Here is a 23,770-nt window from a genome sequence, read left to right as displayed (position 1 = left end):
ATTTCTGGGCCAGACCACCTCTCTCTAGTTAATGGGACACAGGAGAGGAAAGACATGGTAGCTGTTGAAACCACGTGGGTATAAGTCTGTGTTGATGTCATACCTCTCCTTACCTCTAGAATAACTGATTAAACACAGATCCCTGACATAGTCAATTCAGAGATTTTAATTTTCCAGTTTTTATAAAGTGCTCAAAATCACAATTAATTTTCCATTTTCAAATAGTTTCAGTTTTAGAGAAGAGCCATAAGTAAATGTGGGTTGTTTTCATATATCTTTCATACAGTCTGTCAAAAATTTATTAGAAACAATTTTCTAGAAGTTAGAACATTAAAAAAGATGAGAGCATCATTCACTGATAAAAGGATGATGTCAGTATCCATTGGTTTGGCTACTTTTCCAAGCAGTTCCTGCTAGAGATTAGAGTATGTAAGACATCAGTCAAAATGGTTGCTTCGGTTATTTTTATTTTCTCATGCTTTATTTATAAACTTTTATAAAATTTCCTGGTTAAATTTATGACTGAATTTTTTCCTACTACTCCGTGTCAACTATGTTTTGGATAAAGTCCTCCTCCACATGGATCAGGAAGCCAGAAGACTTTTCAGATTTTTTTTTTTTTTTTTGGTCAAAAAGGCTGTCTCTGATGACTATTTCACTGCAAGCATGAAAATGAGGGGAGACTTTCCACCCTCCTGTAATCAACAACATTAGAAAGACATGAAGTACTGACAGAAACCAGAGAATAACTCTCGGGGGCAATGATAGATTCGAAATTTGAGGATTCAGACTCAGGAATGCGCCAGAAAGCCTACCACCCATGCCACAGCAGTCTGTGAGTTTGGGGAGGCCCCCATGCTCATGTGTACTGTAGATGGCAGGTGAACCTCAACTGCCAGGCAGCCTGCTCATGCCCGCTTTGCTGTCCTGTGCAAGTACACTTGTAGGGCCTGAAGGAGAAGCTCAAACTATACACATAGACCTCCCTGCTTTATAGGGAGGAATTTGTATGCTTTACTGGCACTGGGGAACTCTTAAAATTTGTCTCTTGCAAGATTCAAGGGTTGACTTTCTAAGATCTGGTTCTCTAGTAACTCAGTGTTGCCCAGCAGAACGTTCGGCAAGGATGGAAATGTTCTGTAATCTGTGTTGTCCAATGTGGAAACCAATAGCAAAATGTGGCTGTTGAGCACTGAAAATGGGACTACGGCCCCTGAGGAATTGAATTTTTCATTTTAATTAATTTTAAAATTAAGTAGCCTCCTGTGTCTAATGGCTACTGTATTGGATATTGCAGTTCTACGTCATGTGTTTTTGACTGTAACCACTAACCACTGAGATAGGAATAATGACCTAGTGAAGTTTGGGACAACTTTATAGACAAAATAAGACCTGTGTTTGGTTTTAGGAAAAAGCCTTGGAAAACGAGACTATGCCTGTCAGATTGAGGTGGGCACAAAGTGGAATCATTCCAGGGTGCTTTAAACCTGCAGTACATGATAGCATTCTGTAGTGACTTGGCTTTGTGCCCACGGACCATGTTAGATGCTCAGAAGCATACAACTCTGTGGGCACGGGGCCCGTTTCTATTATAGGTACTCAGCCTCACTGAAGTATCATAAATCATGATGAATCAGAGCACAGCAGTATATCAAATACTCCGATTTACATTTATTATGGTGAACACCAGAAGACTTTAGGAATAGGAGAACCTTAGAGATTGTTTCATGCTACCCTACTTACTGGAGAAGTGAAGAAACAGGTGCAGGGGGGTTGCAGAACACGCCACAGTGAATGGCAGACCTAAGATTAGAAATTGAGATTCTTGACTTTGAAACCAGTTCTTCCCGTCTACAATCCTAGTGTTCCTAGAACTTGCCACAATGATCAAAGGCCTCAAGTCAGGCCAGTGTGGGCACCAGTCAGCTTTATTTTGACGTGCCTATTGATTCAAAGAAAGACCAGTGGGGCTTCCTGGCTTCTCCAAAGCAGAGCTGAGTAGAACTTACCCATTGAACCAATGTTTACCAAATGCTGGGTCCCCAAAGCTCAGGCCTATGTGAAAAGGACACAGAGGATGGGTTTGATCCAGCTGATGGCACAGACTGTGATATAGCGGAGGGCCACAAATGGGTTCCCAAATAAGCACAGTGCTTCTCAAGGCTGAGAACTGATAGCCAGTTCAAAGGATTGTGGCAAAGGAGGGGAAGAAAGAGCTCAGATAGCATTTCTGTTCATGTCTGTCTCTGCCTTGAGCTCCAAGACAACCATGTATCCAGAAGTCAGACCTTTTACTGAAATTAAATTTTCTGTTTATGTAGACATGGTTTAGCAAACTTCAGCACCGGCAGAGCAAAATTACAAGCTCAAGTTTAATGTCTGGTGGAACACAGGCAAATTAATCAGAGACATCTGGCAAGTCCCTGGTCTGCCTTCACTAAGAATGCTTGAACTATCATTTGAAACTATTGTTCTTCTGCGAGAAGGAAAGATAAAACAAAGACTTGCCACCTGACTTCAGAGGTTGACTTAGTTTTCAGAAGGGCCATTAGTTTCATCTTTCATTTCCACCCCAGGAGCAGAATAGGTAAAAGTGGAAAACCCTAGTAAGTCATCTATTTAAATAAGACCTGGAGGAGGAGGGAGGAAGAGTGTGTTGTTATTTTTTGTGCTTCCTTTCTAAAGCAATGCTGAGCATTTGAATATACATTATGGAAATGTGTCTCCTTTATTGAACAGGAGGTTTCTATAGAATAATAATAGTAATAATAACAATAACATTTGTATATCACTGATTCTGTGCCAGGCATCACTCTGAATGCTTCACAAATATTGGATCATTTCATCCTCACAACTAATCTGTAAAATAGATATTATCACCTCCATTTTATATATGAGAAACATGCATATAGAATATATATATAGAATATATAGAGAAGCATGCATATAGAATATATATATATATATATATATATATAGAATATATAGAGAAACATGCATATAGAATATATATATAGAATATATAGAGAAGCATGCAGAATTAAATAACTTGCCTAAGTTATACTATTTTGATAGTTTTAATATTAGAATCGGAATTGAAAGCCATAAAATTTGCTATCTAAAGTCTCTTCTAACAACTCCTACTTTTCCACTTTTCCAAGATGAAAATTAGAGGACTCTTCACATTTTAGCTGGGGAGCCTTGTAAAAAATTAAATATATAATTAGAAATAGATACTTTTCTAATACGTTCTTTGTATGATCACACACAACTCCCTTCTGTTATTTCTTCCTGAAAATTATGCTTCCAGAAAATGCTGCCCTGGTATCAGTTTGCAGTAGAGAAAAATTTTGCTGGGGATGGGAGGGAAATAAATCTTTCCCCCCACCATGAAATACTGACTTAGATGTGACTGAGAGGTTCTAGATCTAGATTTTACTACAGATAAAGGTTTTTAAGAGTGTATGTATGAGTATGTACTCTAAATTATCAGTTGCATAGTTTAAAAAATTCATACATATGCTTATACATACTATTGCTTTAACCTGGGTCTTCAGAAAAGTGAAAAATAAGATACATAAGGAAGAAAGAAAAATTCAATTGTGTGGTGACCTGATAGCCAGAAACTGTGGGTGAACGCAACTGGGGGATGTGTCTGGTGAAAGTTGTCAGAGTGTTTGAAAACACAAGGTTATGTTTTATAGCAATAATGTGCATGTAGACATCCAGACCAGAACTAATTACTCAAGGCTGGGGAAGAAAACCAAGTTATCAGTTACCTGCTGCATGTCTGTTCTTTTCCGTACATTATCTCATGGAGGCTGGAGACTTGTGTAATAAGAAGGGTGTTGCTGTTCCAATGTACCAAAGGTGAAATGAAAGGTCAGTTAGTCAACAACTTGCTCGTGGGCATGCTGTTGGTAGTAGTTTTTCGAACCATGTTTTCAGTCTCAGTGGCCTGATATCAAAAGTGTGCTCTCTACCAGGGCATACACAACTCTTACAGGTGGTGCAGCCTGTAATGTGAATGGCTCCCCTTGGAGTGGGAGGTAGGGGGGAAGTGGGGTGGGCAGTGCCTTTCAAGTTCAGAAAAAGGAAGCGGGAAGGAGCGTGGAGAAGTTGAAGAATCTGCCTGGAATTAAGTGGCAGCTGCCTTGACATCTTGGTGGACTTAAATGGGTTTCTACAGACTTTCTGAGTCCTAGCCCCCCTCCCCTCTCATTCCTGTTCCTGCTTTTTCTTCTTTTTCTCTGGGGGAACCAAAACTCCTGGGCTCCCCTTACTCTGCACCCCTACCTGGGCCCTCTCTCAACCTCTCAAATTATCTTCCGCTTGGTTTTTAACTGCCCTTTGCTCCTTCTCACTTTAGCCTCAAATCTTCCAGTCTGTCAGTTGCTAGGTGTTAGGAAAACTGTTTAATTAAGCTTCAGAGAACACTCAGGACTCAAAGACCTATTGTTTTGAATAGTCAACAGCCTTAGTGCTCACAAACATTTCATGCCATTCAGGACACTGCCCTTTATTTATTTATTTATTCATTCATTCATTCATTCATTCATTCATTCATTCATTCATTCATTCATTCATTCATTTATTTTGCTAGATTCCCAGGAAAGAGTACAATGGAAATAGCATAGTTGAGAAGACAGTGGCCTTTTCCTCCTTACTTGTCCAATCAGAGGGAAGCTTTGTCATTGACCTTTGCCTCCTAATAAGAGGTGCAGTTTCTAGGGGAGCCTCCCTTTTCTTTCTGGAAACCTGAGCAGCTCAGCTCCTGTCACCTGACTGTTTCTAGGGTTTAACCTGCAGTAAAATTTTCATGAAGGGGAAAAGATCTGAAGGCAGGAATAAAACTTTTCAGTTTTTAGACTGAAAGTACCGTGTTTCCCCGAAAATAAGACATTGCCAGACAATCAGCTCTAATGCGTCTTTTGGAGCAAAAATTAATATAAGACCCAGTCTTATTTTAATATAATGTAAAACCCAGTATAATATAATGTAATATAATATAATATAATATAATGTAATGTAATGTAATATAACATAACATAATATAATACAATAATATATTAATTTTTGCTCCTAAAGATGCATCAGAGCTGATTGTCTGGCTAGGTCTTATTTTCAGGGAAACACGGTACCTCTTATGTGAAAGATACGTTACTTGTATTTATCCTTTGACTAAAACTGGTTCCTTTCTTTAAAGTCTCATTTTAAAATAATTTGTCTTCTCCTCTTCATGATGATTCCCTTTAGAAGTATTTGTTAGTTGTAGATTTTTCAGTGCAGTCTTGTTTGACAATTTTTTGGAGATCTACAGAGCCAGGAATGACCAAAGGGTATCTTATATATAATTCATATTAAAGTGTGAGTGATCAGGAACTGCCAGTTTCCTTTTAATCCTTGCAGTAGTATTTTTTTATGCTGAATTAATTTTAATTAGTAAATTAATTGATCATTAATTTTAATTTCAAGCATCAGTTTTGATAGTCTTTTGAGTGTTTATAGATCAAGCTCTGGGAAATAGGAAGGAAAGAAAGATCTGTAGCTTCTAGTTCCTTCTCTGCAGGTGAGATGAGAAAAAGCAAGGTAAAAAATGATCAGAATAAGATACTACTTGAAAGTCCTTAGAAATAGAAACTCAGAGAAACCCACGTGTATTATTTTTCTATTGCTGTGTAACAAGTTACCATAAACAGCATCTTAAAACAATACATATTTGTTATCTCAGCATTTCTGTGGGTTCAGAGTCTAGGCATGGCCATTTAGGTCATTTGCTTAGGGTTTCACAAGGCTGCAGTCAAGGTGTCAACTGCTATGTTCCTTCTTAAGGCTTTCTAGTAGAAGGGGTCCTTCTCTAAACTCCTGTGATTGCTGGCAGTATTCAGTTCCTTGTGGTTGGACTAAGGTACTCAGTTTCTTGCTGATTGTCAGCTGGGGGCTCCGAGAGGCTGCTCAGAGTTCCCTATTCTACATTTCTCTCTCACACCCTCTCACGATATGGCAGATTACTTCTTTAAGGCCAACTGGAGAATCTCTTTACAGTTGGCTAAGATGAAGTCATAAAGAACATATGAAGTCTGACAATTAAGTTCATGAACTCATCCTAGAAAAAATGCTGCATACCTCATTGCTGAATATCACTATGGTCACCTTCAAAATACTCCCCTTGAGAAGCTATGCACCAACGCCAGCTCCTAACCCACCCTTCAAAGCAATTTTGGAACTCTTTCTGGAATGTCCATCAGAGCTGTCATCGTATTAGCCTTGATGTCCTGAATGTCATCCAAATGTCTTCCTTTCAATAGTTCCTGTTTCTTTGGGTAAAGAAAGAAGTCAGTGGGGGCCAGATCAGGTGAAGAGGGAGGGTGTTCCAATACAGTTATTTGTTTACTGGCTAAAACCTCCCTCACAGACAGTGCCCTGTGAGTTGGTGCATTGTCATGATGCAAGAGCTCCTTTGAGACCATTTTTGCACACCCCTTTCTCATGACAAGATTTTCAGTTAAGATTTTCCTAGCTGTTTCTTTATCAATGTTTACTTGGTCTGCTATGCTTCTCATAGTCAGCCAATGATTTTGATGCACAATTTCACGAATTTTTGCATTGTTTTTTGTCAGTTCTGCTTGTTACAGGCTGCGTTGACATCTCTTCATCAGTGATGCATTCTTTCCCCTCAGAAAACTGTTTAATCCATTTGTACACTGCTATTTTCTTCATGGAATTATCCCTGTAAACTTGGACTAACACGTCCCTGATTTCACTTCCACTCTTGCCAAGTTTAACAAGAAATTTAATGTTTGTTTGTTGCTCTAATTCAAGCTCAGACATTTTTGCAATGACACACAAAAATACGCAACAACAATAATAAACGCCACTCAGCAAGACACCGCCACATATTGACACAAACAGAGCTATAAGACACTGATATATGGAGATTATAAAACCTTACCAAGCTGTTTGTACAGTGCTGCCAATGTAAGCATATGGTGGCAAGTTCGTGAACTTAATTGTCAGACTCCATACACTGGGTGACCTTCCCATCACCATTGCCATATTCTGTTGGTGAGGAGTAAGTCACAGGTTCATCTGCACTCGAGGGTGATACAAGGGCATGACACCAGAGGGATACAGATCATGGGGCCTTCTTTAAATTCTGTACACCATGCCCTTTCACTTCTCTGGCGTGAGATTCCTGGCTAAGAATCTTGGCGGTGCTGGATATGTAAAGCCATATATAAAAAGTCCAAAAATCTTAAACACACATGTTCATAGAAGCATTATTCACCATAGCCAAAGCTGGAAACAACTCAAATGTCTATCAATGGGAGAATGGATGAACAAAATGCAGTACAATACATACAATTACTTAGCCTTAAAAAGGAAGGAAATTCCTCCCTTTTTGATACTACAACATGATTGAATCTTGAAGACATGATAAGTGAAATAAGACTCAGAAAGACAAATTGTATTTTTCCACTTATATGGGGTTCTTAGAGCAATCAAATTTGTAGGGATATAAAGCAGAATGGAGGTTGCCAGGAGCTGGAAAGAAAAGGGCACAGGGACTTAGCATTTAATGGGTACAGAGTTTTAGTTTGGGAAGATGAAAAAAATTCTGGTGATGGATGGTAGCAATAATTGCAAAATAATGGAAATATTTTTAATGCCACTGAACTGTGTACTTAAGTGACTAAAATGGTACAGTTTATGTTATATATTTTACCACAATTAAAATAAAAATCCAGAGTCCTGGGGCTGATTGGACAGCATGCTCGTAAGTGCCAGGCATGTTTTAGGTTCTATACAGGATAAAGGGAGACGGGAGACTAATAACTTCCTATTTTCTGTATTTATTAGTTATCTTGCAAAGCGTTGTGACAAACAAATATTAATTGATTATTGCTAATTAACCAATCATTGTTAATTACATAATAGTGATTGAATGATGAACCTTCCATAGAGGCATATTTCCAGTGCTGTGGGAATACAGAGGGAGAGGACAGCTTCAGAAGACCTTGCATTTTCTTGTTTACAGCTGTAATTCTTAACCTTAAGTACACACTGTAGTCACCTGGCATGCATTAAAAATATACTGATGTTTTAGTCCAACCCCCAGGGAGTCTGATTACATTGGTTTGAGGTGAGGCTGATGGGCATCAGGATTTATAAACACTCCCTTGACATTCTAATGTGTAACAATGATTGAGATCCATTTTCTTATAGGAACAGGCTTCCCTGCAGCTGAATCCACAAATATTCCGTTTGACGATCTAAGAGCAATACTCTACACAGACATTTAAGGGAATTATTTACTATTTCTAATTGCCATGCAGCCGAATGCTGATTATGCATATCACTGAGTGTGTCAGATTAACTTTTTTGTAAGTTTTGGTTGTTTTCAACATTTCATTGTTAAACTCTTTTCTTTGGTGCTCATGGGAATAGGATCCTCTGCATACATTTAAGAAAGGGAGAGAGAAATGTTGGTTGAAGCATGAAGTAGCAGTAAACGTGATTAAATTACAACTGTATTTAATTACATGGGCAATAGGGCAAGAGAGTTGACAAGAGGATGTCATGCTTAGTTTGTTTACCCAGGGAATGACCTCATCTTTTTCATGTTAGTTTCTCAAATTATAAACTTGTGCATTTATTAGTTTTTTTTTTTTTTTTTACTTCTTTTTGGTTTATCACTCAAAACATTTTTAGGAGGAGGAAATAGATGTGTATCCTGCTTATTATCTGTGCCTTGTTTCCTAGGTGACCGACGTTTCCCCCTCTACTCTTGTCTCTGTGTCCATGGTTTTTAAACTAGGAGAAAGAGTTTGCATGTCTTTTAGCATTAATTTTGTTGAGTTCCTACTATGTGCCACGTATAAGTCTAGATTTTAGGTAACAGGATGAAAAAGGCATAGTTATACCCTTGAAGATCACAGTCTCTTTGAGGAAATTAAAATTCATTGTAGTCTTATGTAATTAATATTCTAAGTAGTAGGTGTACAAAGAAAGGACAGAGCATACCTTGTTCAGTGGGATCAGGGAAACCTCCATAGAAGAGACGACCTTGAACTGGGTTTTGAATGGATAGCAGGGAAACAAAATATTCTGGCACATTTGGGGACATGTAAGTAGTTCTGTGGGCCTGGGTGGGTGTGGTGGATTGTCAGGAGTTTTAACAACACTGTGAAGGAATCTCCCTAAATAAAGGCAGGTGTGAAGTGTGGAGTTTTTAAAGCTGTTCTAACTTGAAGGTTTTTAAGTTGCTGGTAACTTGCTGACCGATAACAGGAAGAGCTGTCCTTTACGTAACATATTTTATGTGCCAGGAGCTGTTCTTAGTGCCTTATATTGTTAACTAATCTAATTCTCATAGAAATCCTATGACCCATGGACTGTGTTTATTGTCATTTTATAGCTGAGAAAAATCGAGATTAAGTGACTTGCCCAGGGTTCCACAGTTCCTAAGTGGCAGAATTCGGAATCAACCCTGGTATGACAGCTCCAGATCTTGTACCCTTGACAAACATGCTTTACAGTCTGATTTCTAAGGGTATATGTAATTAGGCTGTGAAATGCGATGCACGTAAAGTTGCTTTGGCCTCTGCACTCACAAGAAATCCCTGCTAGGTAAGACTTGCTGGCTCCTGCTTTGCACTAAGCCTTATGTAAAGAAGATGGCAAGACACATGCTATGACCCAACCAAAACAAACAGTGAGAGCACAGGACTTTAGTACACAGAACCAGAGAAGGAAGACTGAGGGCCCAGCGTAACAAGAACTGTCAATGGACTTTGACAAATTAAACTTCCTGAAGTAATTTAGAGGACAAGAATTTATTGCTTCAAAGAATGTTGATTATGTAAATCAGGGATATAAAAGGATTCCAAAAGGATTAGTGATGCTGCCAATAATGGTCATAAATCTGAGATCCAGCCGTACTGGAGGAACTTTGAACTGAGCAGAGGGGCTTGGCAGTGCCTCTTTGTTTCTCCATGGTCTCCAGAACTTTTCCCATCTCACTGTTCCCCACAAAAAGTATTACTACTACCATTGTCAACTATAATTACTACCATTTATTAAGTATTTACTGGCACCTTGTCTTAGTTAATAGGCATTATATTCCTATGAAGTAGGTATGATTACCGTGTTCTATTCACATAGAAGAAATCTGAGATTCAGAAAGGTTAAGTGACTTGACCAAGGTCATACAGCTAGACGTGTAGCAGACCTGGGATTTTAACTTAGGATTTTCTGACTCCAAAACCATACACATCTTTTATTTTTTTTAATGAATTTTTTATGGAAGTACACAAATCATAGAGTGAACACACCCATGTAACCACCAAACAGATCAGGAAATGGAACATTACCAGCACCTCAAAAGTTCCTCCTGTTCTCTTCAGTCTGGCTTCCTTTGTTTATAAGTGAGATTCATTTATGGTATTGTACATAGCCATGGTTTATTAATTATCATTGCTATATAGTGTTTGCTGTATGACTATGCCACAATTTATCAATTTACTATTGATGGGCATTTTGTTGATTCTGGTGTTTAGCAGTTTTGAATAAAGCTGCAACGAACATTTTGCACAATTTTTTGGTATATTAATATGATTTATGATGAGTATATACCTAGGAGTGGAATTGATGGATAGTACATTTTATCTAAGTTAGTTAATTTTTATGTCCCAAGTAAATGCTTGGTAAGATTGTTGAATTGAATAGACGTGAATACAAGTACTCTAGGAATTTACAGTAAAATAAAAAATTTGTGTGAGCTATGGTACCCAGACAGGACTAACTAGATCATTAGAGGTTTCTTGTTAGATGTGTAAGGTTTGGGTAGGTTGAAAAGAGAAGAAACTAAGTTAAGTTAGAGGAGAAAGCATGTACCAAACAGGAAGGTAAAGCCACCAAACATAAGAGACAATGAGAATACCAGTCTACCTGTAACAAAGGATTTGTTTTAAGCCGTAAGTACTAGATGGATAGAATGGAGCAATGTGGTGGGAAATGGGGAATATCCGATTGTGGGTGTTTATATTCTTCTGTGGGTAAAAGGGTTTTCACAGTACAGTTGACCCTTGAACAACACCAGAGTTAGGGGTGCCAACCCCCTGCACAGTAAAAAATTAGTATATAATATTTAGCTCCCCCAAAACTTAACTACTAATAATATACTGTTGACTAGAAACCTCCCCGATAACATAGTCAATACACATATTTTGTATATGTATTACATACTGTATCCTTACTGTAAACTAAGCTAGAGAAAATCTTATTAAGAAAATCATAAGGAAGAGAAAATACATTTACAGTATTTATTTTAAAAAATCTGCATGTTAAGTGGACCTGTAAAGTTCCAATCCATTTTGTTCAAGGGTCAACTATATTTCCATGGGATGTTAATAGAAGTTAAGCCAAAATAAATAAATAATTAAGACACTGAGGTTGGGAAACATTGATTTAAACAGATTTGTTTACTGCAAGATTTCTTTGAACCTTTAAAGTATGCATTGCAAATTCCCCAAACTGTTTAAACTCAGCACACTTGTGCTTATAAAGGAACAGTGCATCTTGGAACATATTTTGAGAAATTTGGATATGTGGGCTTTGAGGAAACACTTGTTGGAATGGCACACTGGCATGAAAGGCCCATGAAAGCTGGAGCTTTTTTTGTAACCACAATTCTACTACTCGCAGTGAGAATGTCTAGCAAAAGTATTTTCTCAGCATCTATTAATTAAACAAATTGTTGGTTTTAGTGGATGAAGGCAGAATTAGATCAGAGTGAAGTCAGTTTTTTAGCAAGATTAATCTGATTATATGGTATAGGATGGACTGTACAGGAATGAGACTAGAAGCTGAAACACCAAAAAAAGAAGCTGTTAAGGTTGCCCAGGCCTAAGATTTTCTTTCTTGGATGGTGGTGACATCCTTGAACGTGGAAACTAAAATGGATAACGGTGATATTTTGTAAAGAGACTTGACAAGATTTGGTGATAGATTAAACAAAGGAGGAAGGAAGTTCTCAAGTAACTCAAAGAGTTTGGGTGGCTCTGAGGATGTTGGAGGTACTGTAGGGAGGAAGGGATTTCTGTACAAGACTTCATTCTCTTCCCTTCATGTAGTCAAATGATCTGATGGATGTGGTCATGAAGGAGGTATCCAATTCCATGAATTTTTACCTTGTGCTTGAGAACTTTCTTTGTAGAAAAGATCACAAGTTTTCAAACAGGAAGGCTAGTGATGGGAGAGAGTTTGAATGACAACTACAGGAAACAAACAAACAAACCCTATTTAAAAAACATCACACTGAGTTTGAGTGGGAGCAAATATATTGTGCAAAGATTCTGACTTAGCCCAAAGGCAACATTTTTCCAGTTTATTAAGTCTACGATAGCTACATATAAAGTATGTTAACTAAAACATTTGAAATTTGTGGCAATGAAGGTTGGATAATTATTTACAGCTTCTTCTTTTCCAAAAGAAAGTAGACTGTTCTAGGATTATGACAAGTGGCTCTTAGATTCATTTGGGGAATGAATAAGCTGTGAGATTTAAAATGTAAGTGGTCTAGTGTACTAAGAGTCAAAACCCAGACAAACACAGGCTACCACCTTTATGTCTGATCAAATCTAACAAGTCCCAAGGAAGTTGACTTCTCCAGCTCAATGGAAGAGGCAATGGATGGAATGGAAGCAGCACAGACTTCAGATTCACAGACTTGGATTTAAATCCTAAGGGGGAATAAGTTGTTTTTTACCTTTTAGTTTACTTATCCATAAAGTAGGAATAGTGATTATGTCACAGGATAGTGGTAAGGATTAAATAAGATGTAAAATAACTAGTACCATAGGCACTATGCAAACCTGCAGACATCAATGAACGAACTGTGCCGTAGTCCCTCAAACTCACCTCTGCATTCCAACCAGATTAGCTTTCCATCTAAAAGTCATGTGTCCATGAACAGTGCATCTAGGGATCTTCAGAGATGCTACATTTGTGATGATGATAATTAGGAGTGATAATAAACTTGGTATAATCATGATTATCAGAAAAATATTCCAAGATGTTTTGAAAGATTTTATGTGTAACACACAGTAGTTATAAGGGTTGGTGGGCCTAGAAAGCAAAATTGTCCTGCTGGAAAAATTGTAAGTATGTAGACAGTTACATCAAGATTCAAAATGAAATGACTCTAAATAGCAAAACATGGTTTTCATTCATTGTAACTAACATCTCTTTTCCATTACACAAGTGAGAAGAAGCTCATTACAGATGCTCTCAATAAAAATCAGTTTTTGAAGAGATTGGATCCTCAGCAGATCAAAGACATGGTAGAATGCATGTATGGAAGGAGCTACCAACAAGGGAATTACATTATTAAGCAAGGAGACCCAGGAAACCACATCTTTGTGCTGGCAGGTGGGTTTCACAGATTTTTCCAGTTATCGTGTAACAAATATTTTGCCTGTTGTCTTGACAATTTTTGCAAAATTTATGAAAATTCAAAACAGTTTGCTCTGTTTATAGAAAATGTAACAGATTGAGCTCATGAAATAGTAACATTGTTGATCTAATCATGATGATAATATTTCTTATGTACTGAATGCTTTCTATATGTGCCAAGCATCCTATTGAGAACTTACTAGATCTCATTTCAGCTTCTCATCAACTCTATTAGGCAATGCTTCATGTTACTAATGTGGACAGAGAGGTTAAATAACTAAGCCAAGGCCACACAGCCTCTAAGCCACTTAGGCCATCTTACTTAAGAGTTCATACTTTTAATCACAGTGCCACTCACTCAACAACTACAAAAAGATATTTCCATTAAAATACTGCTGCTTATGTTGATATTTTTAGGTGGTTGTACTAGAAAAAGAAAACAGTTCTTTTTTTGGTTTTGTACAATAGTTTGGTTATATACCAATGATTTAAAAAGGTAATTTAGGTACACTTAGTCAACAGACAAATCAAATGGAATATCTTAAAACCAAAACTGCTGTTTTTAGAACCATTTAAATGGTTTCCTTCATGTATGATCACTTGAACAAGCTTACATGCTGGGAAGATTATAACAGACGGGCAAAGGATTTATTTCTCAAATGCATGTCCAATACATAAGTTTTATAGTGGTACATGAAAAAAAAATTTTTAGGTATAGAAGCAAGCAATTATCTGAATAGGGCTTATGGTTATTGAATACTCTGTGAAATTCTGAATTGCCCCTACTTTTTGAGTTTTAAGGAAAAAGTTAAACTGGTTTACCCAGATGCAGTGGTAACCTGAGATGTGTGTGGCCTTCTGTTTTGCATTACAGTTCCTGGCAATCTAAGCAATGCTTTTTTTTAAAAAAAAAATCATTTAAAAATTACTTTTATTATAGCCTTGCAATAAACTTATACAAACATAATACAAGCTCATTTACACATATCTCTTAAACAACATGAACACCAGAATAAATGTACAAGCTGCATATTCACTAAAACTACAGACTAATAAAATTTAAGTTAACATTAATGTGATGGGTGATGTTTAGTTTTCAGAAAGTCACTTTTTACAGTTAGGCTCTGAGTTTGGCATGTTCCAGTGAGCAAGTGCTGATTCAAAGATCGTGCCACTTCTTAAGCAATGCTTTTATGATTCTTGCTTACTTGGGGTCTTAAGTGTGGGGCAGAAGTTGTCTATCCAAAAAAAAAAAAAATACACATGTATTATTCTATTTATAGTATATAAAAGATTGTTTTTATTTATTTTTAAAAAGATTTTAATTAAAATGTAGCTAACATAAAACATTATATTAGTTTCAAGTGTACAACGTAGTTGTTTAGCATTTATATACTTAAAGAAGTAATCACCATGGTAAGTCCAGCAACCATCTGACACCGTACTACGTTATCACAACATTATTGACTATATTCCCCATGCTGTACATTACATCCCCATGACTTATTTGTTTCATACCTGGAAATTTGAACCTCTTGTTTCTCCTTTTCCTTCCCCTCCCTTTTAATTTTTCAATTTCAGTTGACATTCAATATTATTTTATATTAATTTCAGGTATACAGTATAGTGGTTAGACATTTATATAATTTAAAAGTGATCCTCCTGACTAGTCTACTGCCCATCTGGCACTATACATCACATATTATTGACTATATTTCTTTTTTTTTCTTTTTTTTTTTTTTTAGGTACAAATGGAATATTTATAATGAGAAAAGCAATCACAATCAATTAGAGATTTAAAAATATTGACAAATTATCCATTATCATGTAATTATCCACCATTATTATGTAATATCCAGAAAAATTATGCAATATTTTAATGGATTGCCTCCATTGTTCATTCTTTGCAAAACGTTTTTGGCTGCATCGTCTTTGATCCCTGACTATATTTCTTATGCTTTACTTTACACCTTCGTGACCATCTTGTAACTACCAATTTGTACTTTTTAATACCTTCATGTTTCTCACCCTGTTCCTGAAACCCCTTTCATCTGTCACCCCAATAAATCTAGTACACATCTGACACCATACATAGTTATTACAATATTATCGACTCTATTCCTTATGCTATACTCTACATCCCCATGACTACTTTGTAACTACCAATTTATATTTCTTAATTCCTTCCCCTTTTTCACCCCCTCCCCCAATCCCTCTTCCATCTGGCAATCAATACAATCTTCTCTGTATCTATGAGTATGTTTCTGTTTTCTTTGTTTGTTTTGTTTTGTTTTTTAGATTCCACATATAAGCAAAATCACATTGCATCAGTCTTTCTCTGTCTTATACTCCACTCAGCACAATACCCTCCAGGTCCATCCATGCCACCACAGATGGTGAGAACTCATCCCCTTCCATGGCCAAGCAATATTTCATTGTATATGTGTACCACCCTGTCTTTCTCCACACACCCACTGACAGACACCCAGGCTGCCTCCACATCTTGGCCATTGTAAACAATGCTGGAGTGAACATATGGATGCCCACGTCCCCTCAAAATAGCATTTTGGGTTTCTCAGATAAGTATCCAGAAGTGGGATTACTGGGTCCTTCTTTGTCTCTTGTTATGGTCTTTGTTTTAAAGTCTATTTTGTCTGATATAAGCATTGCTACCCTAGCTTTTTTTTCTCCATTTCCATTTTCACGAAATATCTTTTTCCTATCCCTTTACTTTTAGTCTGTGTGTGTCTTTTGATCTGAAGAGAGTCTCTCGTAGGCAGCATATGTAAGGGTTTTATTTTCTTATCCATTCAGCACCCTATATTTTGATTGGATCATTTAACCCATTTATATTTAAAGTAATTATTGATAGATATATAGTTATTGCCATTTTATTATTCATATTTTTGGGGGGATCTTAAAGAAGTCCCTCTAAGATTCCTTCTAATACCAGTTAGGTAGTGATGAACAGCTTTAGCTTTTTCTTATCTAGGAGGCTCTTTATCTGTCCTTCAATTCTAAATGATAGCTTTTCTGGATAGAGTAATCTTGGTTATAGAAGATTGTTTTTATATACTTTGTTTTTTTAAACAACCTACTTTCATAATTATTGGTTTATTATTTTCCATCTACATCTTTGTAGACACTCTTAAAATTATACTGTCATTCCCAAGTAATTGTTTTACCCAAGAAGTGGATTATAGTCTTAATTTAGCCAGCCTTCCCTTTTCTAGGACAGGTGATCCAGAGCGATTTGTCCCTCTTTCATTTTTTTGCTTGGCCATTTCACTCTTACTTTAGCAACATAAGAACATTTTGGCAAGAGAAGATAGATCATTAAGTGAAGAAATATTTACGGAACCTGCTAAGAAAGGGTGAGAAACTCATGTCAGCCCATCTTGTTCCTTGCCAGTCAGTAATTCCGATGAAAGACTTGGGGAGAGAAGAGTTTGATCAGAAGTGAGCGTTAATATGGTCATTCAAATCAAGGCTATAGCACACATGAAAATGAAAATGGATAGTTTTTATTTGAATTAATTATGGTGTTATCTAAGGAGTGAATTGCCTGATTTAATTGATTGAACAAATTGATTTGTTAATTAAAAACATTCCCTTTATAAAATATCGAATGAATAGCAAATAGTCAATTATATTTAGCTTAAATGTTTGATATTGCATATATTTCTTCAGTCCTATCAGCCAAGTCCTATGAGCCATAACCAATTAGGAAAAAAAAAAAAAAACTTGGAATGCATTAAGATCCATGACACCAACTTGACAGTACCGTTAAGTGATTTCAATGGAATTTAATTTAGTTGTAATGAGAAACATTAAATTTTTCATATCTAATTTGTAGGATTTGGAACCAAAACAGACTTTATTTATTATTAGAATATTAAGTTCCATCAGAACCAGGATCTTTTCTGTTTTGTCCACTGTCTCTTCGGCACCTGGACCAGTTCCTGGTAAAACATAGGTGCTCACATCAGATTTGTTGAATGAATAGATAGATGGACAGAGGCGATCCAGAGCCACTTTGTGGTGAATTAGGAGGAAAATTTTCAAGGCAAAGAGAATAACTCCACCATTTGTTTTCCTTTAAGAATACGTCTTTTTTGCATATGATTTTGGTTAGGTAAGGTTTTATTTGCCTTTGTTCAATGGGAAAGGAGAATAGAATTTCCAGGGCAAAAAGAATTGTGAGGTTGCCTGAAGTACTGCATCTCCTTCCCCCAACCTTTGCCTAAATAAAGATTAGTGTTAAGCACTCTTCTTCTTTTTATTTTTAATAAGATTTTATTTTTTTTAAGAGTCGTTTTAGTGTTACAACAAAATTGAGAGGGAGATATAGAGATTTCTCATATATCCCTTGCTCCCACACATTCATAGCTTCTCCTATTATCAACATTACTCACCAGAGTGGTACATTTTTTTTAAAGTTATTTATTTATTTATTTATTATTATTTTTTTATCTATTTATAGCAAGGATGGTACTATATTGACACATTATAATCTCCCAAAGTTCATAGTTCACCTTAGGGTTCATTCTGCAGGTTTAAACAAACGTATAATGACATGTATTGTTCATTATAATATCATACAGAGCATTTTCATTGTCCTAAAAATCCTCTGTACTCTGCTTATTCTCCTCTCACCCCACCTCTGACGACCACTGATCTTTTTATTTTCTCCATAGTTTTCCATTTTCTAGAGTGTCATATACAGTTGGAATCAAACAGTATGTAGCCTTTTCAGATTGGCTTCTTTCACTTAGTAATATGCATTTAAGATTCCTCAATATCTTTTCATGATTTGAGAGCTCATTTCTTTTTAGCGCTGAATAATATTCCATTGTCTGGATGTATTACAGTTTATTTATCCATTAACCTACTGGAGACCATTTTGGTTGCTTTCAAGTTTTGACAATTTTGATTAAGCTGCCATAAAAATCCATGTGCAGGTTTTTGTGTGGACATTAGTTTTCACTTCTTTTGGGTCAATACCAAGGAGTATGGTCAGAATATGTTTTGTTTTTGTAAGAAACTGCCAAACTCTCTTCCAAAAGAGAGCTGTACCACTTTGCATTTCCACCAACAATGTATGAGTGTTCCTGTTGCTCCACATCCATGCTAGCATTTGGTGTTGTCCATTCTCTGGATTTTAGCCATTCTAATTTGTGTGTAGTGGTTATCTCATTATTTTAATCGGTGTTTCCCTGATAACATATGACGTGGAACATCTTTTCATATGCTTATTTGACATCTGTATATCTTCTTTGGTGAGTGTCTGTTAAAGGCCTTTGGCCCATTTTTCAACTGGGTTGTTTGTTTTCTTGTTGTTGAATTTTAGGAGTTCTTTGTATATTTTGTACAACAGTCTTTTATCAGATGTGTCTTTTGTAAATATATTTTTGCCTAGTCTGTGATTTGTCTTCTCCTTTACTTGATAATGTCTTCTTCAAGCATTCTTTTTAGTGACTTCCACTTATTAGTTCATTTCACTGAATGAGGGCTTAGACAACCACTGGGGCATAGGAAACTAACTTCCCCGAAGCACACAGCCAATGACTAGTCGGGCCAGGCAACCTGAGCGCAGGGCCAGTGCACTTCTCAGTCATGATGATTCATCCCTCTGTCAGTGTGAACAGCTGTGCTATGTTTTCAAGACATACATTAATTGTGTTTCTTGTACAAGAGAAGTTGTTTCATGTGCTACATTTTTCATGGGATTGAGTGAATTTTAAATAAGACACTTGGCATCCACTGCTCCAGAGAAAGAATTTTGTAACAATGATAATGTTAACAATAGCTAACACTTACATGGCATTTACTCTGCTAGCCATAGCTCTACGTTCCTATAGTAACTTATTCATATCTGACAACAAGTGCATAAAGTAAATATTAGTATTATCCCCATTATCGACAAGGAACCTCAGGCAGAGAGGGTAACTCTCTCAAGGAGAACCAGCTAATAGTGTGGCAGAGCTGGTTTCAGTCTGCGCTCTTAACCATTTTATTATAACGAGAATCATAACTGTATTCTTTGTTTCTTTTTCTTTTTTAAATTCTATTTGATAGAGGGCCGATTAGAGGTGTTCCAAGGTGAGAAATTGCTATCAGCCATCCCTATGTGGACCACATTTGGGGAACTAGCCATTTTATACAACTGTACAAGGACTGCTTCTGTGAAAGGTAACAGGAGATGAAATGTTATATTTTGGAATTGTTACACAATATTAAGGATAGCCTAATTCAGTTACTCTTGCACCCTGATTTAATCTTTTTGTCCTCCATTGTGTCCCATATGCTCTTGTTAATAGTTGCAATACTATGCTTCAAAAAGGATTTTCATTAAAGAACTTGTCTAAATAATTCAAGTTTAAAAGAACTTTTCCATCAGATATCTGTATATAAAATATGAACATGTCTTTAAACCCAATGATTCCAATATTTGCTTTAATTGCCATTTCACTTGTTACTATATAGACATCTGCCTTAGGCTCATCCAGAATGTTTGCTTTCCATTCTCTATGAGGTTCTGACCATATTATAAATGAGAAAAATTAATTAAACCAGTGAAAATGTATAAATGTCAAAAGAGATGTGAATTAGTTAATGAGAATTTTCACGAATAACTGTTGAGATTAGTTTAATTGTTTCTCCTTAAGATTCCTGTTTTGACTTCATTTAATCTTAGGTTTTCTTCTGAATTACTTAGATGTGGTGTTTCTCAGTGTTTGGGACTGGGTTATGTGTCTCAGCTTTGCTGCAGTGTTTGATAAGAATGCAGATTCAGGGCTTCATTTCAAACCTGAATCAGGTCTCTGGCAATGGGGCCTAAGGATCTGCATTTTTAACAAGAATGTTAAGATCATTCTAATTCACTCAGAGATCCTTAAAATATATTGGCTTTCTGTAGCTACAATGCCTAAATGACATAAAAAGGCACTCATACACGCAGTGAACTTTAACTTTCAGTTATTTGCTTGTGAATTCTTCACTGTCTGGATTAGCTCCAGGCTGGCTGGCTTTCTCTTGTATCACAGCACAAATCTGAAATACATCCTGATGATGTCGTGCATAATTGGGAATTGCAAAGTAATTTTAATATCATCCTAAGTAAAACATAATTAGAAAGGAAATCTTTTGCTACTCACTTCCAAACCATGGTTCATATGAAAGCCAAAAATGATTGTATAAAATTACCCACTATTTCCATCACTACTTCCTTTTATTTGCATTTTTTTCTAAGAAATTTTATTTTATGAGAACATAAAAGAATTATTAACATTTTTCAATGTTTTCTTAATGTGAGGAAACATAGTATTTTATTATTTTCTTGATATTTTTTTCTCCTAAAGCTATTACCAATGTTAAAACTTGGGCACTAGATCGAGAGGTATTCCAGAACATAATGAGAAGGACAGCTCAAGCTAGAGATGAACAATACAGAAACTTCCTCAGAAGGTAAGACTAACACATTGGTAGAAAGAGAAGAGATGGTATAGCCATATTGTGGCTATGTTGGTTTTATCAGAATAATTTCTACACTATAGCTTCTTTTAAGCGTTTTCTACATGATTAAACCAGAAGTATTCCCTTACAGTAAATGCCACTATATATAAAATTTTATATTTAATTCCCATTAGCCTTGTGCGATGATTTATTTCTCCTGCTAATTTTGCTTGTATTGATGGAGTCATTGCATATAGTATAGAAAAATGTGCCAAAAATCCAAAAATATTCAACTGGAGTGCCCAGTTGACTTTGAAAGATACTCTATATTTTGGAAGAAGATAGCAAAAGATAATCTTTCTAATAATGCTTTGCTTAGAATAATATTAACATTAATTTATTTTGCTATCCTTACTTGCTTTACCTGACACATTTTTTTCTCATTTGCATAGATACACCATCTTCCAGATTACTGTATTTGTAGTAGATTAACATGGTAGATGCCACAATGGTACTGTGCTTGCCCTGATGGCACAGATCCTTGGAACACGCTCATTTTGTGAACTGTTCTATATCCCCAACTATTTGGAAGCATCAAATTATAGAGAAACAAATATCTATGTAACTGAAAAGTTAGTCCCACATTAAAAATGTTTTTAGAAAGTATAAGTTCCCTATTTCTGTCTCTTTTGTGGGAGTTTTGACAGTCTCTGAAGCTGTAATATATACTGTAATGACCTGTTATCTACGATAAGTGGTAACAATAATAAAATACCTCACTGTTTCCAAAAATAAATTCTAAGTTCTTTATAAGCATAGTGATTTTCTCTTGCATGCACAGCTAGCCTGTAGAACCAATGATTTCAGGTCTGTACAGTGCTTCGCATAGAGTGAAGACTCAATACCTATTGAATGAACACATGTTAATCAGTGGAACATTGTCGACGTTAAGGTTTCTCACATAGAATCTTGCTGATTTACTCTCCCAAAGTCAATAATGACTCCTGGCAGAGAGCTGCAGTTTTGACAAGCTGGTGCCTTGCCTTTATGCCAACCAATGCCTTAGCAATTTGAGGTCTACCTGAGTATAGGTTATCTCAAAATCCAACAACTGAGCAATGCAGGTCAGCATTTAAAACTAATGAACCACACTTACGTAAGGGCAAAAAGGGATAAATAAATAAACCAGTGCTGGGGGTTGCATTTTAATGTCTGAAGTCAAAACCTAAACCGTTAGGAATAGCTGTTCCTTCCCTTGGACTCTAGTATGTTCTGTCTTACTGGAAGGAGCTGAGAGAATTTACTAGTACGTCTTTCTTCCTTCCTTTTTTCTTTCCTTCATTCCTTTTGTTATCTCATTCCTGCATTCATTCAACAAACACTGCCAAGCCCTAACATTGCGGGTTCCATGGTGAACAAGACAAACCTGCTGTCTGCTTTCATAGAGGGGAGATAGACAAAAGAGTTTTCCTCCTATCAATTTCCTCACCAGTCCCCAAAGGTATTCATTTCCAGGGGAGAATTTTCACTAGCGTTGTAGATTCCGGTGTGAACTAGAAGTAGATGTTTCAGAAAGGTCATGTTAACCAATTACAAAATCTGGTTACCCTTTTACCTTTTCATAGATAGGGAAACTTATTAGAGAAAGACATTCTCTTTGTTTCATAATACACCGTAAGCTCTTTCTTTTTCCCATTTATATCTTTTTATTATGAAGTATGTGATGTATATAGAAGATACATAGTACATGTGTAATTTATAAAACATAATAACAAAATGAGCACCATCAATCTACTGTCCAAACCAAAACATAGAAATTGAGCAATGTTCTTGGAGTTCTCACGTGCTCCCACGTGTCATTTCCCGCTCTCCTTGGGGTTGTCTATATTCTGAAGCTTCGTACTAATTATTTCCTTGGTATTCTTTATTATTTTGCCTATAGCTTGAGTTAGTCTATTTTTCAACTTTATAAAAATGGTGTTATTCTTGCAACTTACTTTTTTTTTTTTTTTTTTAGGATTCATCAGTTTGGTTAGTTATTTTGGTTTGGTTAGTCATTTTTCTCTTGTAGAGTTCTGTTATCTGACTCTACCACAGTGCATTTATCTGTCCTCCCACTGGTGGGCGGGAAGGGGGAGGATTCCAGTTTTAGGCAATTACAGACATTCTTATACACGTCTGCTGGCACATGTGCAAGGGTCAGTCTGGAGCTCTCTTTTCAAAAATCAGATTCAATCATGTATATTTGGAGTAGCATCATTTTTTTCTTTAGGCATGCCAACTTTTAGATGGTAAGAAAGATGTATTTGTCTTACAGAAATTCTATGAACAGTCCTGAGTAAAAATGGGTAAAGTGGAGAGGAAATTTCTCTAATAGAATAATTTGATCATATTGATTGGTTAATCATACCGAGTAGAATTTCTGATTTTTTTTCCAAATAGTTTCAGTATTCTATTTCATTCTATTTATATTATTATTATTATTTGTAAAGGTGTTTCTATTACATACCTCTGGCTATCATTAATTTTAAAAGACAGGATAGTATGACTAATAATCAAAGATCATTTCATGCTAATTCCTGCATTTCCCCCTGGATTCAGTCTTCACTTAATTATAAAGATTTAGATGAAAATCTGATCCTCTTCTGGAAGCAGAGCTCCTCACCCAAGCTAATAAAAGAGACATTGAGATGTGGAGAGAAACACATTTCCGGAAGTGATTCACTTTGTAAACCATCAATAAATGTATGTTTTTTTTACCCCGAACAGACAAAATTTTATTTTTTCCCTTTACGGTATCTTACTATTTTTATTTATTTGCCTATGATAAATATCTGTGATTATATGTGTTTATATAATT

General features: G+C 36.2%; 1 protein-coding gene across 1 annotated transcript in view; it reads left to right on the top strand.

Moving 5' to 3' along the window:
* PRKG2 (protein kinase cGMP-dependent 2) overlaps window positions 1-23,770 on the top strand; it is an 85,476-nt gene that overhangs the window by 2,377 nt on the left and 59,329 nt on the right. The window contains exons 2-4 of the mRNA XM_081047884.1: window positions 13,265-13,431; window positions 19,534-19,647; window positions 20,817-20,922. Of these exons, the coding sequence (XP_080904010.1) occupies window positions 13,265-13,431; window positions 19,534-19,647; window positions 20,817-20,922 (387 nt within the window). The remainder of the gene's footprint in view (window positions 1-13,264; window positions 13,432-19,533; window positions 19,648-20,816; window positions 20,923-23,770) is intronic.

The sequence above is a fragment of the Rhinolophus hipposideros genome (assembly GCF_964194185.1).
Source record: "Rhinolophus hipposideros genome assembly, chromosome: 1".
Taxonomy (NCBI): Eukaryota; Metazoa; Chordata; class Mammalia; order Chiroptera; family Rhinolophidae; genus Rhinolophus; species Rhinolophus hipposideros.
The sequence above is the reverse complement of the archived record's forward strand: the minus strand, read 5'-3'. Positions and strand labels throughout refer to the sequence as shown.